This window comes from Phocoena sinus, chromosome 1, assembly GCF_008692025.1.
Source record: "Phocoena sinus isolate mPhoSin1 chromosome 1, mPhoSin1.pri, whole genome shotgun sequence".
Taxonomy (NCBI): domain Eukaryota; kingdom Metazoa; phylum Chordata; class Mammalia; order Artiodactyla; family Phocoenidae; genus Phocoena; species Phocoena sinus.
In genome coordinates, this window is record NC_045763.1 from 4,730,461 (window position 1) to 4,747,868 (window position 17,408).

At 59.8% G+C, this 17,408-nt stretch overlaps 2 protein-coding genes across 3 annotated transcripts; both read left to right on the forward strand.

Annotated features, from left to right (window-relative positions):
* The first annotated feature begins 334 nt into the window (after window positions 1-334).
* Window positions 335-9,072, forward strand: TAS1R1 (taste 1 receptor member 1). The gene is given in 10 exon segments (XM_032606809.1): window positions 335-522; window positions 2,483-2,788; window positions 4,826-5,266; window positions 5,268-5,559; window positions 6,012-6,100; window positions 6,102-6,219; window positions 6,768-6,888; window positions 8,142-8,457; window positions 8,459-8,999; window positions 9,001-9,072. Coding segments are annotated over 10 exon segments (2,484 nt in total).
* A 469-nt stretch (window positions 9,073-9,541) lies between these two features.
* Window positions 9,542-16,971, forward strand: ZBTB48 (zinc finger and BTB domain containing 48). Of its 2 annotated transcripts, none has more exons than XM_032604640.1 (11): window positions 9,542-9,631; window positions 10,223-10,919; window positions 11,405-11,646; window positions 13,786-13,900; window positions 14,527-14,619; window positions 14,950-15,036; window positions 15,211-15,365; window positions 15,806-15,942; window positions 16,014-16,178; window positions 16,411-16,499; window positions 16,596-16,971. In XM_032604640.1, the coding sequence occupies exons 2-11, from the start codon at window positions 10,230-10,232 to the stop codon at window positions 16,890-16,892; spliced, it is 2,070 nt and encodes a 689-aa protein (XP_032460531.1). In that variant the 5' UTR covers window positions 9,542-9,631; window positions 10,223-10,229; the 3' UTR covers window positions 16,893-16,971. The 2 variants fall into 2 exon arrangements, with proteins under 2 accessions (XP_032460531.1, XP_032460539.1); XM_032604648.1 differs by having other exon boundaries at window positions 13,789-13,900; window positions 16,596-16,968.
* The last annotated feature ends 437 nt before the right edge of the window (window positions 16,972-17,408 follow it).

Here is a 17,408-nt window from a genome sequence, read left to right on the forward strand (position 1 = left end):
AATACCAGGGCTCTCTTTCTGAGCCAGGTGAAGCCACAGGCAGCAGTGCAAGGACAGAACCCACAACCGTCCAGAGGAAGGGCCAGTGGGTGCCACCTGGTTCGCACCTGTGCCTTTACCCTGCCCGGTTCCTGAGGAGGACTGCAGGCCCAGACGCTGGAGGCAAACAGCCCGCTTCCTATAACTGGGTTCCAGTCCCACCCCTTTCAAAGGCATGAAACTGGGAAGCATGAAGTCATGAAACATGGGCAGCTGCCGACCGTTCTAGTTAAACGGCCCGGTCTGGTCCCAGGGCGCGGCGCGGCCATGCCAGGTGCAGGGAGGTCTGGCCAGCATGTTACTCTGGGGGGCGAGCTTCATCTGCCTGCAGCTTTCCCTCTCCTGCTGCTGGGCTTTCAGCTGCCACAGCACCGCGTCCTCTGACTTCAGCCTCCCTGGGGATTACCTGCTTGCGGACCAGTTTCCTCTCCACGGTGACTATCTAGGGGTGAGATGCAGACCCACAGTGACCTTCTGTGACAGGTGAGTGAGGGGTCAGCAGAACTGTCACCTAGGGGGGGCCATGCCTACGGGGCCCTCTGCCAGCCCCCCTCAGCAAGACCCTGCCAGTTCTGCCTCTGGGGTGACCGTCTGAGCTGCCTCCAGTCCCTACCCAACCTGCAGGCGCCACCTTCAAGTGCTAGCTAGCCCCTTCCCTGGCACCTTGTAATACAGTTTCCACTTTGTAATATGTCCTTTTGCCCTGGCTGTTAAAGTCCTTTGTCTTTTAATTCCATGCCAGTTGTTTCCTGGCTTTGTGATGTAACTAGATGGCAAGGATTAAGCAAGCATGGCCTCTCCCCTCCTCCGTCTCCTCCCCCACCCCGTTCCTCCCCAAGTTCACACTCCTTAGTCTCCCAGATGGCGAGTACAGTCCTCCAGGGGAAGCTTCCCCCCATGTGGGAACACATAGCAGTAGATGCTTCAGGAGCTTAGCAAAGATAAATTAGGTTGGTGTCTTCGTGAAGTCAACAGTCTAGGTAGAAAAAACAACGGCTTTTCTTATAAAGAAGATAGTTTCTTGCCATCCATCCAAGTGTTAGATTTGGGCAGCTTGAAGATGTATCATAGCTCAAAAGTAGGATGCCCGAAACATGAAGCACACCTGACAGCCGGCCCCGGAGGAAGGTTCTGGAAAGCCTGGCGCAGGAGGACTGGCCCAAAGAGCTACAGATGGGAGCCTGGGAAGAAAAGACTCAAGGAGGAGACATAGGAAAACTGGCTTCAGGTAACTGATGGGCTGTCACGAGCAGGAGGTACTGCATTTCCTTCCAGTGACTCAAGGACAGAAGCGATAGGAACGATGGGAGAGCCTAGCAACAAGCAGAGAGGCTGGGAAATGGAACAGGCTGGCACACTCTCCAAGGAGGGCTGAATCGTGTCCCCAGTGCGCCCTTGTCGGTGTTTCCCAGAGAGGCCATGAGGAACACAGGCCCTCATCACAGGCATGAGTGTCCCAGTGAAAAGTACTAGTTAAACAAGGTTAAGCATGGACCGTGGTTAATTCCATGTGTCAACTTGGCTAGGGCCTGGTGCCCAGTTGTTTGGTTAAACACCAGTCTAGATGTTGCTGTGAAGGTATTTTTAGACGTGGTTAATATTTGTCTATTTTTAGGATTTTGTGATGTGGACCATTTTTAAGGTCTTTACTGAATTTGTTACAATATTGCTTCTGTTTTACGTTTTGGTTTTTTTGGCCGTGAGGCTTATGGCATATTAGCTCCCAGCCAGGGATCGAACCCACACCCACTGCACTGGAAGGTGAAGTCTTAACCACTGGACCACCAGAGAATTCCCATAGATGTGGTTAACGTTTAAATCAATAGACTGAGTAAAGCAGATTGCCCTCCATCATGTAGGTGGGCCTCATCCAAACAGTTGAAGATCTTAAGAGAAAAAGATGGAGGTCCCCGGAAAAAGAAAGAACTTCACCTTCAGCCTCAGCCTCGACTGCAAAATAAAGTGTCGTGGGAATTTCTAGCCTGCCCTGCAAATCTCAGACTAGCCAGCCCCCATAATCCCATGAGCTAATTCCTTAAAATAAACCTCTCTTCTTTGCTCTCTCTCTCACTCTGTCTCCCTCTCCCTCTCTCTCTCTCTATGTATATATGTATGTATCTCATCTTGGTTCTGTTTCTCTGGAGAACCCTAATATAGCAGGTTTCTCTCCTACAGGACTTGGGAGCCTTTCAGTGCTAACATGCTTATTTGGGGGGAGGTGGGCATGGTATGTGTATTTCTCCAATTTGCCCCCTACCTCTCCGAAGGCCTGTCAACAGAACCATGTGTGCCACAGGGTCCACACTGAGGTCATGGTTGTAGGGGGCTGAACAGATGACCTCAGAGGTTCTTTTCTACCCCCTAAGCCTGGGGTTCCAGGAGACCAGAGGGTCTCAGCAGGGCCTTTTGCCCTTTTCAGCTCTCAGCCTGGCTTTCCCTACAGGCCTAGCACCTTCAATGGCCACGGCTGCCACCTCTTCCAGGCCATGCAGTTTGGCATCGAGGAGATAAACAACTCCACCGCCCTGCTGCCCAACGTCACCCTGGGGTACAAGCCGTACGACGGGTGCTCGGAGTCAGCCAACGTGTTTGCTACGCTGAGCCCGCCAGGGCCGCGCTACGTGGAGAGCCAAGGAGACCCTGCCCACTACTCCCCCGCGATTGTGGCAGTGATTGGGCCCGACACCAGCAACTATGTTGCCACCACTGCAGCCCTGCTGAGCCCCTTCCTGATGCCCCTGATAAGCTGGCGCCCTGGCAGTTCGCTCACCTCCCCTCCTGCCAAGTCCAGTGTGGGCTGGGGTGGGTGGGCAGGAGCTGCCGTGCCTGAGGCCTGCCTGGACTCCTGGACCTCCTGGGCGGTCACTGCTCGTTAGTCACCTGCCTGGCATTCCTTCCTGTCCAAGCGTCGCTTCCAGGACTCCCTGCCTCAGTGCTCACTGGAAAATCCATTCTCCTCGGAAACTTCTGCCCTTCTTTCTCCTCCTGCTGTCCTATCACCTTTGTGCAGAACTGAACACCCTTTGTTTCCCAGCCCCCCAGACTCAGGCTCAGAGGTGTGGCATCTGTCCCTGTGCGGGCCAGCCCCCTCCTTCCCCTACTCTGCTCATCGACCTTTCCCTGGGCCTCCTCCCCCACCCACACGCTTGCCCGTCTGTCTGTCCTCCTCTTCCCTCCAGGCGCTTCTCCTCTCAGACCTGGCTAACCCTGCCCTGCTTCCATGCAGGCTTCTCCGCAGAGTCCTCTGTTCCTGTTTGCTTCTCCCTCTTTGCCTTGACTCCTCCCTCCGCTGCCCTGCACTCTGCCCTTCTAGCTGGTGCTGGAAGGTGCAGCTGGGTAGGGACTGGACGTGGTTCAGGTGGCCAGCCCGGAGGTGGAACCCAGCACCGTCTTACTCAGGTGGGCTGGTGCAGGGCCCAGTAGGTGGCCTTTAATCCATTTGATCTTTTTTTTTTTTTTTTTTTGGCCCCATGCTACTCAGCATGCGGGATCTTAGCTCCCCGGCCAGGGATCGAACCCATGCCCCCTGCATTGAGAGCGTGCAGTCTTAACCACTGGACAGCCAGGGAAGTCCCTCCATTTGACCATTTTGACACTTTCCCTCAGCATTTATGACCCTTTCACTTGGGGCACTTCTTTCTTGGTCTCCTTTAGAGAATTCTGCCCCCACCACCAGCCCCCATCTCCTCTGAGAAGGCGGTGACTCCCTAGGGCAGACCCCTCCCCTTCCCAGGCAGGCCGAGGACGGGGCTGAAATTCCTATCTCCACCTCCCTTCTGACCCCTGAGCACCAACCTGATTTCCAGACGCTCGCCCAGCGCCCAGCGTCTCCACTTCATGGACCCATTAGGCCCCCAGATGAACTTCCCTCCCCACGTAACACAAGCCTCTTGTCTTCCTGCATCCCCTGCCTGGCCCGTGTGGCAGAGTGACTGTCTCTAGGGAAGCCAGAAACCCTGCAGTCCCACCTTCACTCCCTTCCCTGCCCCTACATTTAGCTCATCTCCACGGCCTCTGCCGGGGGTCGGTCGGGGAGGGGGCCCTCACCGCTGCCAGCTGTCCCTTCTTCTCTATGGCCACTGCCGCAGCTTTAACTGACTGCCCTCCCCTCTCATCTAGATGATTCCTTCAGGTCCTAGGAGTTCTCTGTGACTCTGGCCTTGAGCCTTTTTGTTGTCGTTGTTAGTTCCCTGACCAGGGATTGAACTTGCGCCCTTAGCAGTGAAAGCTTGGAGTTCTAACCACTGGATAGCCAGGGAATTCGCCTGGCCTTGAGCCTTTTTAAACACGTTCCTCACTAATCAGAGATACACTCCTAAAACACAAGTCTGATGTCACTTCCCTGCCTAAACCCTGAGGCCTTAGGATAAAGCCCCAGCCCCGCAGCAGGGGGCTAAGGCTTCCCACCCTGACCAGACACACCTGCTCAGGCTCTCTTTCTTCCTGGATCTGACCTCCAGCCAAGTGGAAGTCCCTGAAGGGACACACACACACACACACACACACACACACACACACACACCATTTCACTCCCTGCAAGCGGCTGTGGTCCCTTTGTCCACAGGACAGATTCCCATTCTTCTCCCAGAAGTCTCCCTGGGGACCTGCTCCCTACCTGACATGTAACCTGTTAGCCTCGTGTGTCAAGTGGTGCTCTGCTTGAGACCCTGGGCCAGGACCTTGTCTCCATCCTCCCCGTGTCCCCGCGCCCAGCACAGGGCTGGCACTGGGGGGGCCCTCATTCGAGGCTGATGCCACAGAACTTGAACTGAACCCCACAGGTCAGCTCTGATGCCAGCAGCGTGACGCTCAGCGTGAAGCGGCTTTGCCCCTCTTTTCTGCACACCATCCCAAGTGATGAGCGCCAGGTGGAGATCTTGACGCTGCCGTCGCGGAGGTTCGGGTGGGTCTGGATCTCCATGGTGGGCAGCGAAGGTGACTACAGGCAGCTAGGGGTGCAGGCGCTGGAGGACCAGGCCACCCAGCAGGGCATCTACGTTGCCTTCAAGGACACTGTGCCTTTCTCTACCCAGCCGGGCCATGAGAGGATGCAGAGCGTGATACGCTGCCTGGCCCAAGCGAGGACCGCGGTCGTGGGCATTTGCTCCAGCAGGCAGCTGGCCAGGGTGTTCTTTGAGTCCGTGGTGCTGGCCAAGCCGACTGCCGAGGTGTGGATCGCCTCAGAAGACTGGGCCATCTCCAGACACATCAGCAATGTGCCTGGGATCTGGGGCATCAGCACAGAGGCGTGTCCCTGGCCTGAAGGAGTTTGAAGAGGCCTATGTCTGGGCAGACAAAGGAGCCCTTGGGCCTTGCCTCAGGGGCTCCTGGTGCAGCAGCAACCAGCTCTGTAGAGAGTGCTGGGCTTTCGAGGCACAGAAGATGCTCACACTTGGAGCATTCTCCATGAGCTCCGCCTACAACATCTACCAGGCTGTCTATGCCGTGGCTCACAGCCTCCACCAGCTCCTGGGCTGTGCCTCTGGAGTCTGTTCCAGAGGCTGGGTCTACCCCTGGCAGGTAAGGCACTTAACCTGCCGCTGGCACCCTATATCAGGGTGCTTTCCTGGGGCAAGCAGAGCGGTTCCTCTTCGGCTACCCTAAATGGAAGGGGTCGGGGACAAAGGCCCCGCCTGGAGGCTGATTCCTTCTCTGAGGCTCGTGTTGTCTTCTGTTCTCTGAACTGTGGCCCCTCCCACCCACCATGCCTCAGATCCAGGGCTTGAAACCTCTGCAAAGGGCTCTTTTGTTAGAGACTTCCTCTCAGGAGGCTGGATAGGAGGGTGAAGGGGCCTCCTAGGAGGGGAGAGAGCCTGAGAAAAGGACCAGAACTTCCAGATGGGCTGAAACCACCCAGATGGAAGCTCAGCAAGGCCCCACGCACTTGCTTCCTGGGCCGTCTGGGTCCCAGTGGGTCCTGGAGGAGCAGCCTGTGCCAGCTATGGCAGCGCCGTTATCCCTGTTTGTTTAAGCTTCTGGAGCAGATACTCAAGGTGAATTTCCTTTTACACAAGGACATTGTGACATTTAATGACAATGGCGACCCCCTCAGCAGTTATAATTGCCTGGGACTGGAGTGGCCCCAACTGGACCTTCAGGGTCGTCGGCTCCTCCTTTTGGTCTCCAGTTTGGCTAGACATAAATACGATCAAAAGCCAGTGGCATGGAAAGGACAACTGGGTAACGGGGACATGGTCACTCACCAGGTGATTGCCTGACAGGCAGCCTGGAGCACAGGGACAATGTCGACACAGAGCAGGAGAGGGGATCCCAGGTATCAGGCCACTATGACTCTCCCCAGCCCTGCCAGGGAAGCTCCACAGGCTCACAGACAGACGCCCGGTCGTCACTGGTTCACACAACCAGGGGCTCTGCCCTGGGAGTAATCTGCAAAGGCGGATGCCCAGAGATCCAGTTTTCCATCCTAAGAACGAGTGTCCCTTGAGCTGGGCCCCTCCGCATGGTTGCAGAACACCTGTGGCTTCTTTTTTTTTGCGGTACGTGGGCCTCTCACTGTTGTGGCCTCTCCCATTGCGGAGCACAGGCTCTGGACGCACAGGCTCAGCGGCCATGGCTCACGGGCCCAGCTGCTCATGTGGGATAAGGGATCCCATGTGGGCATGTGGGATCCTCCCGGACCGGGGCACGAACCCGCATCCCCTGCATCGGCAGGCGGACTCTCAACCACTGCGCCACCAGGGAAGCCCCTAGCCTGTGGCTTCTTGCAGGTACCTCAGTCTGTGTGTTCCAGCGACTGTCCTGAAGGGGACCAGAGAGTGATCATGGGCTTCCACCACTGCTGCTTCGAGTGTGTGCTCTGTGAGGCCGGGACCTTCCTCAACAAGAGTGGTGAGTGACCCAGTGATGAGTGGGCGAAACACCCAGCACCCCTAGGGTCTGTAGAGCAGATGAAAGGACCCCCCTTGGGCCACACATGTGCAGAACCAGGGCCCTGGTCACTTTGCTGCCAGTTAGGGACAGGTTGGGGGACACCTTCTATCAGACTGAATTCTGATCAAGCAGAAAGAAACAAGCAGTTGAAGCCCTCATATGTAGCTGAGTTTCTTTCTTTCTTTTTCTTTCTTTCCTTCTTCCTTTCTTCCTTCCTTCCTTCCTTTCTTTCTTTCTTTCTTTTTCTTTCATTTTTGCCTGCATTGGGTCTTAGTTGTGGCATGCTGGATCTTTCGTTGTGGCCCATGGGCTTCTCTCTAGTTGTGGCATGTGGGCTCAGTGGTTGCAGCATGTGAGCTTAGTTGCCCCGCAGCATGTGGGATCGTAGTTCCCTGACCAGGGATCAAACCCGTGTTTCCGGCATTGGAAGGCAGATTCTTAACCACTGGACCACCAGGGAAGTCCCCCTAAGTTCAACCTCTTTATCCAAACAGATGTGGCTATCATTCCCTTTGTGCCCTCCCATGTTATCTGTATGAAGTCCCTTCTGTTGTCCATGCCAGTGACAGCTGACACCTTGAAGAGCTTGGCCTGAATGCAGCTACTAGCACGTCTGCAGCAGGACAAAAAGCATACTCTACCCAGTGATGCAAGGTCAAGACCAGAGAGCAAACAGAGGTAGCTAAGGGCTCAGCCCAGAGCTGGACTCCAGGGGCCACGTGCCTTCCTTTTACTGTCTCTGCGGGTGTGAGAATGTATCTCTTCTTTCCTGAGAGAGTCAACTCAGAGAAACCACAGAGCGGCAGCTCAGGCAGGTGGATTTGGCTAGTGGGAGTGCTGGGGAGAGACGAAAAGACCCTTCCTTTGGGGCTGGCTGCTCGCATTGGATCATAGCCTCAAGGTTATGTGGGTTAAGGCCCTCTCTACGAGCTCTTGGTTTGCAAACCCCTTCTGGGTTTCACGGGATCATGAGCCACACAGAACCGATCCAGGTGTCTCCACAATCTGTAATTAACACAGGCATGTTGAGGAAACACTTGGCCTGGGGGCCCTCACCCAGGGCTACCCCCTGGTAGAGCTGTGCCTGGCAGAGCCCAGCTCCTGTGCTACAGCCCTCCCAGAACCTTGCGGGCTTGCACGGCCTCCCTTCCCTTCCCCATTCCTGCTATGCTCACCCGGCTCTCAGGAACCCTCTCTGCCTTCCCTTCCAGACCCCTACAGCTGCCAACCTTGTGGGAAAGAAGAGTGGGCACCTGAGAGAAGCCAGGCCTGCTTCCCATGCACCGTGGTGTTTCTGACTTGGCATGAGCCCATCTCTTGGGTGCTCCTGGCAGCTAATACGCTGCTGCTGCTGCTGGCGGCTGGGACTGCTGGCCTGTTTGCCTGGTACCTAGACACGCCTGTGGTGAGGTCGGCTGGAGGCCGGCTGTGCTTCCTCATGCTGGGCTCCCTGGCGGGGGGCAGCTGCGGCCACTATGGTTTCTTTGGGGAGCCCACTCTGCCCACATGCCTGCTGCGCGAAGGCCTCTGCCCTTGGTTTTGCCATCTTCCTGTCCTGCCTGACGATCCGCTCCTTCCAACTTGTGTTCATCTTCAAGTTTTCTGCCAAGGTACCCACCTTCTTCCGTGCGTGGGTCCAAAACCACAGTGCTGGCCCGTTGGTGGTGATCAGCTCAACAACCCACCTGCTTATCTGTCTAACGTGGCTTGCGGTGTGGACCCCACTGCCCCCTAGGGAATACCAGCCCTTCCCTCAGCTGGCGGTGCTTGACTGCACAGAGGCTAACCCACCGGGCTTCATGCTGGCTTTCGCCTACAATGGCCTCCTCTAGGTCAGCGCCTTTGCCTGCAGCTTCCTGGGCAAGGACCTGCCAGAGAACTACAGCGAGGTCAAATGTGTCACCTTCAGCCTGCTCCTCAACTTCATGTCCTGGATCGCCTTCTTCACCATGGCCAGTGTCTACCAGGGCAAGCACCTGCCCACGGTCAGCGTGCTGGCCAAGCCGAGCAGCCTGAGTGGCGGCTTCAGCGGTTATTTCCTCCCCAAGTGCTATGTGATCCTGTGCTTGCCCGGATCTCAACAGCACCGAGCACTTCCAGGCCTCCACCCAGGACTACACCAGGCGCTGTGGCTCCACCTGACCAGTGGATCCGGCAGGGTCAAGCCGGGGCAGGGTGGACTGGAAGTCTCTACTGCTCTCAGGGTTGAAGGTGGAATGGGGCACCCAGGACCTGGGGTGTCTGGGAGGCCTCTGGGCTCCTCAGCCTTGGCTTGGGAAGTGTAAGCCCACGGGAGAGCTCAGTCCGGGCTGCGCTGGCTGCCAATAAAGAGGTGAAAGGTGCGTCTTGGCTGTGCTTCCTTTCTAGGGCGAGGGTAGGGCGCTGTCTCTTCAAGCCTGAGGGCGCTGCGCGGCCGGGCTAACCGCAGCCGGAACCTCGGGACTCCGAGCGGGGAGTAGACTCAACCGGCAGCTTGGCGTTGCTAGGCAACCCCAGGAGGCGGGCCCAGCGCCGAGGGAACGGAGCTGGCCCCGCCTTTCCCTGCACCCCATTGGCTGTTATCTACGTGGTACCGCCTCCAGGGGCCGGAGGCATCCAGCCCCGACCGGCGCGCTCTGACGTCACGTCCGGCGGCGGCGGCGGCGGCGGCGGCGTCGTTGTCTCTGTACGGTCGGCCCGGCGCTTAACGCCGGGGCAGTTGGTCAGTTGGGCTGTTAGGGCGACCTGGCTTGGGGCCGGAGGGGTTGGCTTAGGGAGGACCGGCCCGGGTGAGGAGGTCGGGAGGAACGGGTCGAGGGAGGAGCGCTGTGGGCCGCGGTGGCTGTTGACGGAGTGTGACCGCGGCCGCCTTCCGCCCGGCCGTTCCGGACGTGTGGGCGCGGCGTGGGCCCCGTTCACCTGTCTGCCTCCGCCACCCTCCCCTGCGTCGGGCCCTCTCGCTGTGCCAGGCTGATGAGTTCGCGCTGGTCCCCCGCCTCTTTTCTCAAACTTTTGATTTCCTCCCACCAGCACCCTTCCCGACTCTGTCCCCACCTAGTCCGCCTGCGCCTCCGCCACCACACTCTCTGGCCACCCCCGATATGTGCTGCTTACTTGGCCCCGGCCCCCAGGGAGGCTTTCAGTCCGTTCCTGTGTCAGCTTGCACCTTCTAACCTTGAACTAAGCCCTGGTTGTAATAAATGTGACTGAATAGAGTCTGCCTCCCCTTACCCTCTTCTCAGATCCAGGGGCTTTCTCTTACTACTCCTCGGTTGGACTGGGCAGGGGATCACTGTTGCTTTCTCCCTTTCAGACGGACCATGGACGGCTCCTTCGTCCAGCACAGTGTAAGGGTTCTGCAGGAGCTCAACAAGCAGCGGGAGCGGGGCCAGTACTGCGACGCCACCCTGGACGTGGGGGGTCTGGTGTTCAAGGCGCACTGGAGTGTCCTCGCCTGCTGCAGCCACTTCTTCCAGAGCCTCTATGGGGATGGCTCAGGGGGCAGTGTCGTCCTCCCTGCCGGCTTCGCGGAGATCTTTGGCCTCCTGCTGGACTTTTTCTACACTGGCCACCTCGCCCTCACCTCGGGGAACCGGGATCAGGTGCTCCTGGCAGCCAGGGAGTTGCGGGTGCCAGAGGCTGTAGAGCTGTGCCAGAGCTTCAAGCCCAAAGCCTCAGTGGGAGAGGCACCAATTGGCCAGAGCGGGCTGGGGAAACCCGCCCCTCGGGATGTGAACAGCCACCTCAAGGAGCCAGCAAGCTTGGAGGAAGAGGAAGTTTCGAGGACGCTGGGTCAAACCCCAAGGGATCAGGAGCTCAGCGGTAGTCCCAGCCTCCAGAGGCCCCAGCTCGGTCTCCCTCCTCAGAGTGAGAACCCCTCCTTCCTCCGTGGGAAACTCAAGCAGGCTCTGAAGCTTAGTCCCCCTGAGAACAAGGAGCCTGAGGATTGCAGAGTGCCCCCAAGGCCCTTTGAGGCTGAAGGTGTCCAGCTGCAGGGCGGGAGTAACGAGGTACTGTGCCCAGGATGCTGGAGCAGGGGAGGCAGGAGTGGGGAGGAGAGACTGACGCTTTTCCGGGATAATCTGGACCCTAAGGTAGAATCTGTTTTGTGGGTTTAGAACAGATTTCCTCCAAATGTAGGAAGCCAGCTCCATCCTGCATCCTCAGGCCGACCTTTCTGCAAGTCGTGTTCGTGGCTGCCAGCTTCTTGGGGTCGAGCGGGCGGCATCAGGTGTCTCCCAGGGTAGTGAAATCCAGGCAGACTTCCAAGTTACCCACAAATAGAGCTCCTGCTCTCCAAACCCGAGATTCGGATGCTGCCTGCCCTGGGACCCTGAAGGGAACAGTCACTGGTGAAGGGACTTGTCTGGGGAGGTGCCTGGGTTGGGACTTGGGATGGAACTGGATGGAGCTGGCTGCCCCGTAGATCCGTCCCCAGCACCCCTGCTGATTAATTTGGTGACCTCGCTCCCTCCTGCTGCCTCTTCTGCTCTAGTGGGAAGTGGTGGTTCAAGTTGAGGATGATGGGGATGGCGATTATGTTTCTGAGACTGAGACTGTGCCGACCAGGAGGAAATCAAACGTAATCAGAAAGCCCTGTGCTGCCGAGCCAGCCCTGAGTGCAGGTTCCCGGGCAGCCGAGCCTGCTGAGAACAGAAAAGGTACAGCGGTGCCGGTTGAATGCCCCACATGTCATAAAAAGTTCCTCAGCAAATATTATCTAAAAGTTCACAACAGGTAAACGTTCTGTTTTTCTATTTTCTTTTCCCATCTGCTGTTCCCGTGTTGGGGGAGGGGGCCCGCATCCCCACTTCTGGGCCGCGTAGGGGCCAGGGGCTCCACCTCAGACCCACAGAGCGCCTGGCATTGGCGTCCTCTGGCCTTCGGGGAGTGAGCACCTGACCTTGGTTGGCTTCCTTCTTCCTCGCCCTCCTGCGAGCCCTCTGCTTGGAGTGGGTCTGTGGACGCCTTAGTAACAGGTTCCACATGCTGCGAACATTGACCTCCAGCTGGCTTTTCTCAAGGGGGTGAGAGAAGCCTGCGGCCCCGTGCTGTGGCTGTGGCCTGACTGTCGGTGTTTCTAAAGCCTGGCAGTGTGGGCTTTGGGCCAAGATGTCGATCTTTAGGGTTGGTGCCACCCACATTTCCGGGGACAGGTTAGCTCTGAGGTGTGAGCAGAGCGTGAGAGACCGTTCGTCTAAAACTGCCGTGTCCCATAAGGTAATCAGGTGCCACACGAAGCTATTTTAATTTAAAACAAAGTAATTAAGTAAGTTCATTTCCTCAGTCACACTAGCTGCATTTCAAGGGCTCAGTAGCCACACGTGGTCCCAGCTGCCGAATCGACAGGACGGACATAGAACATTTCCATCATCCCAGAGCGTCCTCTTGGAAGGCGCTGCTCCAGGGGCCTTGCTCTCTGCGGGGCCTGCAGGGACGGCAACTAGGTGACACGCTTTCTAGTCTTGCCCCTCCTTAGCCCAAAACATCACTTGGTGCGATTTCTTGCCAAGCCAGGCTGGGCCATACATGTTTTCTCAGTATGACACTCTCAGAAGCCACTAGCGACCGAATGGAGTTGGAACTGGGGCTGAAGCCCATTTGCTGTCCCTGCTCTGGGGGCAGCTGCTGCCAGTGGAGCATTTGGGGAAGTCACCCTGGGGTGATCTGTGTCTGCCTGGACGCTCTCCCAGTGTAAGACTTGGGTACAGGCACCGACCCCATCCTTACCTTGGGCTGCAGGCTGCTAGACCGGCCCTGAGAACTGGGAAGGGGTGATGGCCTCCTGAGGTCTTTGGGGCGGGGGACAAGGACAGTCAGTATCGCAGCAGAGGATGAGAGGAGTGTCTGGCCTCTGGCAGGTTGTCGGAGCTCTCTCCACACCACTCCCGGGCTCTGAAGTCAGGGTTCATTTAGCTCATTCAGTGAGCTGTCTGCCTGGTGGCTGGCGCACCGGATACCTTAGTGGGCAGAACAAAGAGGCCTTGTGGAGCTTGCCTTCCAGCAGGGCGATGAGACCCTGAACTACCAGATAAGAGACTGCAGTGCGATGAAGGCCATGGGAAAAAAGAAAAGGACAGCAGTGCCAGGGGGCTGGGGAGTTCAGGGTGGGGTCAGGTTGCGATTGTAAAGAAAGGAGATAATCCAGCAGACTCGAAGTGAAGAAGTTTGCCTAACGGATGGCTGGGGAGAGCGCTCTGGGCCAGAGAGGGGCCAGAGCAGAGGCTCTGGGGTGGGAGGGGGCCAGCAAGGTAAGGGGCAGGCCAGCAGTGCCCTCACAGGCCCCCAGGCCTTTCTCAGGGTGAGATGCCAAACGTTAGAGGGTTGTGAGCAAAGAGGCGGTGCGATCTGGTTGTACTTGAGGGCCCGTCTGGCTCCTGAAGTGGAAACCCCACGGGAGGTAGGCGTGGAGCACGGGATGGGTAGGAGGCCCAGGCAGCGGCCCAGGGATGGCGTGGCCGCACTAGATGGTAGCATGGAGGCCAGGTGAGGTGGTCAGATTCTGGCTGTGGTTTTGAAGGCTGAGCCCATGGAAGCTCCAGGCAGACTACGTGGTTTCTCCAGGGAGTCAGGGCCCCGGGATCATTTCTGTCTTCGGAGAGGTGCTGCCTGTGGCTCTGGGACGGCCCCTCCAGCATGGAGCTGTGCCGTGCCCTCCCTTGCAGAGTCTCCAGGAGGGAGGAGGGTTTCTGGGCTCAGCCCTGCAGCTTCACCAGCTGTGTCTGGCCGAGCCTCGTGGAGAGCCTCAGGCGTCGGCCCAAGTCCAGTCTTCCTCTGCCGCGGAGCACAGCACTGTCAGCAGAGGTGCTGGAGGGGGCCTGGGTGAGGGAGGGCGGCAGGTCCGCTCAGCCCCGACACCCCCGTGGCTTCTCCCAGCAGGAAACACACTGGGGAGAAACCCTTCGAGTGTCCCAAATGCGGGAAATGTTACTTTCGGAAGGAGAACCTCCTGGAGCACGAAGCCCGAAACTGCATGAACCGCTCGGAACAGGTACTTGGGGGCCGGCCCGGGTCCTGGCGGGCAGGGCATGCTGGCCTCTGTCTCTCTGCCACCTGGGAGGGGCCCCCAGGAGACTGGCCTAGACGGGACTGTAAACTCAAGTGCTGCAGGGTCCTTGGATATCATCGGGTCCACTTCCTGGCACAGGTGGCAGGGACACAGGTCCCAAGGGCGGGCGGCACAAGCCCAGGAGGGACTTTGTAGGAGGCATTTTGGGTTTGCCTGCCTGGGTCCCTGGGCTTTGGAGAAGGGGTAGTTCGGTGGGGGGTGGCTGCTGAGAAAGGCCACCTGGCCACCTCCCCCCACGCCCCTGGCTGGCCCGTGTGACTCGGCGGCTAAACCCCACCCCCACCTCTTCCTAGAGGCCTGTCGCCTGCAGGCTGCGGCCCCGTCCCCGGCCTGGCCCCCAGCCTGGCGTGGTGGGCTTGCAGCGTTCAGCGAGGGTTAGCGTCAGGGCAAGCAGGTTATGTGTTGCCCTCTCCCACCCTAGCGCCCCCCCCGCCCCCCCTCCACCCCGGGCAGACTCTTCCCAGCAGCGAGTGGAAGCCCTGGCGGAGGCTGTCGTCGAGGCAGAGGCCCCCACTGACGCCGGTCCCGCTTGCCCCTCACACTGCCAGGTCTTCACGTGCTCCGTGTGCCAGGAGACATTCCGCCGGAGGATGGAGCTGCGGCTGCACATGGTGTCTCACACGGGGGAGATGCCCTACAAGGTCAGGTTCGGCTTGTCCCCAGGGCTGGGGGCCTCCCGCCTAGCCCTTTACCTGGGATGGTGTTGGGGGGCCTCCCCCTCACCAGCCGTCGAGGAGCCCTGCCCTCCCTTCCCGTGTCCCCGTGTCCCGTGTCCGGTGCTCCCGCATCTTTGGGCGGGGCTGCTGTTTCTTTCTGCGGAGGGCAGCCTCAGCCTCGGCATGGGCGTAGCACCAGAGGCCCTCCCCAGTGTGGCCTTCACGCCTGGTCGGGAGCATCTCGGGCTGTGCCCTGCCTTGGGGTTCCCGCCCTGGCAACCTGGGGGCCTCAGGCGACCGCGGCCTGTCTTCCAGTGCGCCTCCTGCTCGCAGCAGTTCATGCAGAAGAAGGACCTGCAGAGCCACATGATCAAGCTGCACGGAGCGCCCAAGCCCCACGCGGTAAGTGCCAGGCCATCCTGAGGGCCCTGAGGACTGGGGCCGGGCGCTCCGACGCCGGGCCGCGTCCAGAGTGGGCGGGCAGTGCGGTTTCCGCCACGAGAGGTCCAGGGGGTTCCGTGGAGCTCCCGGGCGGCCCTCCCTCCTGACCCTCACCCTGCTCACCCTGTCCCTTAGTGTCCTACCTGTGCCAAGTGCTTCTTGTCCCGGACGGAACTGCAGCTGCACGAGGCTTTCAAGCACCGTGGGGAGAAGCTCTTTGTGTGTGAGGAGTGCGGCCACCGGGCGTCGAGCCGGAACGGCCTGCAGATGCACATCAAGGCCAAGCACAGGTGGCGTGGGCCGCCTTCCCCAGGGCCTGGCCCCGCTGCTGCCTCCAGGCTCGCGGGCCGCTCCCCAGAGGGCCCCCCACCCTGAGTCTGGTGCCTGCAGCCTTTCTGGGTGACGCCTGCGGGATGAGCAAGCCTGCTGGGCCATGGAGGCTGGGGGGAGGGGATTCCAGGCAAGACCAGGCGCCCCTACCCCCCCCCCCGGGCAGCTTCGCAGTTTCCCGTGGCTCCTGGGATGGGGCTCGTGCTCCTCTCCCAGCCCTGCCCAAGCCCTTTCTCCACCAGGCAGCTCGCAGCAGCCCGGCCCGTTCCCAAGGCTCAGGCTGGCCGGCTTCAGCCTTGCCTGTTTCTGTGGCTCGGGCCGGCCCGTGTTCCCAGCTGCAGTGGCGCCAAGGGGGCCGCTTCCCTCGGTGACGCCTCTGCCCGTGTCCCCACCTGGACAGGAACGAGAGGCCGTACGTCTGTGAGTTCTGCAGCCACGCTTTCACCCAGAAGGCCAATCTCAACATGCACCTGCGCACGCACACAGGCGAGAAGCCCTTCCAGTGCCACCTCTGCGGCAAGACCTTCCGCACCCAAGGTGAGGCAGGCCGTCCCCTCCCTGTCCTGGGGCTAAGGCCCGGTGGCTGAGCCCTCACCTTGTCCCCGCAGCCAGCCTCGACAAGCACAACCGCACCCACACCGGCGAGAGGCCCTTCGGCTGTGAGTTCTGCGAGCAGCGCTTCACGGAGAAGGGGCCCCTGCTGAGGCACGTGGCCAGCCGCCACCAGGAGGGCCGGCCCCACTTCTGCCAGATCTGCGGGAAGACCTTCAAAGGTGCCTTGGCCCTGCCCCGGGCGAGCCCCGGGTTGGGGAGAGAGGGCCAGAGGGGCTGTCACAGGCTCCTCCGCTGTGGAAGCTTCTGGCCCGCAGGCAGGGGCGGAGGCTCTCCAGGGCCCTGGGCAGTAGTGGCCTCAGGGTGGCACCGGAGAGCCTGGCAGGGCCCAGAACCACCGCCGCGGGCTGTGTCTCCTCCCCCGCCCCGACTCTGGGCCCTTCCCTCCTGCAGCCGTGGAGCAGCTGCGCGTGCATGTGAGGAGGCACAAGGGGGTCAGGAAGTTCGAGTGCACCGAATGCGGCTACAAGTTCACCCGGCAGGTAGGCCTGGGGCCAGCCTCCTCCTGCCCCCGCCCCCGGCCCCTGAGCCCCTCCCCCAGACGCCTCTGTGCCCAGCCTGAGCGTCTGTCCCGCTAGGCCCACCTGCGGAGGCACATGGAGATCCATGACCGGGTGGAGAACTACAACCCCCGGCAGCGCAAGCTCCGGAACCTGGTCATCGAGGACGAGAAGATGGTGGTGGTGGCGCTCCAGCCGCCCACCGAGCTGGAGGTGGGCTCGGCTGAGGTCATCGTGGAGTCGCTGGCCCAGGGTGGCCTGGCCTCCCAGCTCCCTGGCCAGAGACTGTGTGCGGAGGAGACCTTCCCGGGCCCGGGCGTCATGGAGCCCTCGCTCATCATCACGGCCGCCATCCCCGAGGACTGTGACACGTAGTCCTCCCCGCCTCGCCGACACCCCCCGGCCCCCAGCCCCCTTGGCCCCATCCCCCAATAAACCACATGGCTTTGGACTCGATTGTTCTGGCCCATCCAGCGGCCTGTTCCCCGGGAACCTGGGCTCCACGGAGGTGCCGCTTTCCCACCGTGTCGTCCAGAAGAAACGGTGTCTGCCTGACCCTCCGTGCACCCCGGAGCTCGGCCAGCAGCTTCCCCACATTGTCGGGAGACCGCAGCCAAATGAAACTTGGGCAGGTAGCTTTGGGGGACAAGCCTCTGGCCAAGGGCGCTCTCATCTTTCTCCATCTGGCTTTTAGAACCGGGACCAGTGGCCAGGGCCCTGGCGATGGTGGCTGGCCCAAGACAGGGGCCCCATTACTCTGCAGCCGAGTGGATCTGGGAGCCTGAGGACAGTCAGGCTTGTGGCTAAGCGTGCTCTGGACCCTGGCTGGCGGCATGACCACGGACAGGACCTTTCCCTGGGGGAGAAGCTTGGTTTGCTTGTCCAGGAGGC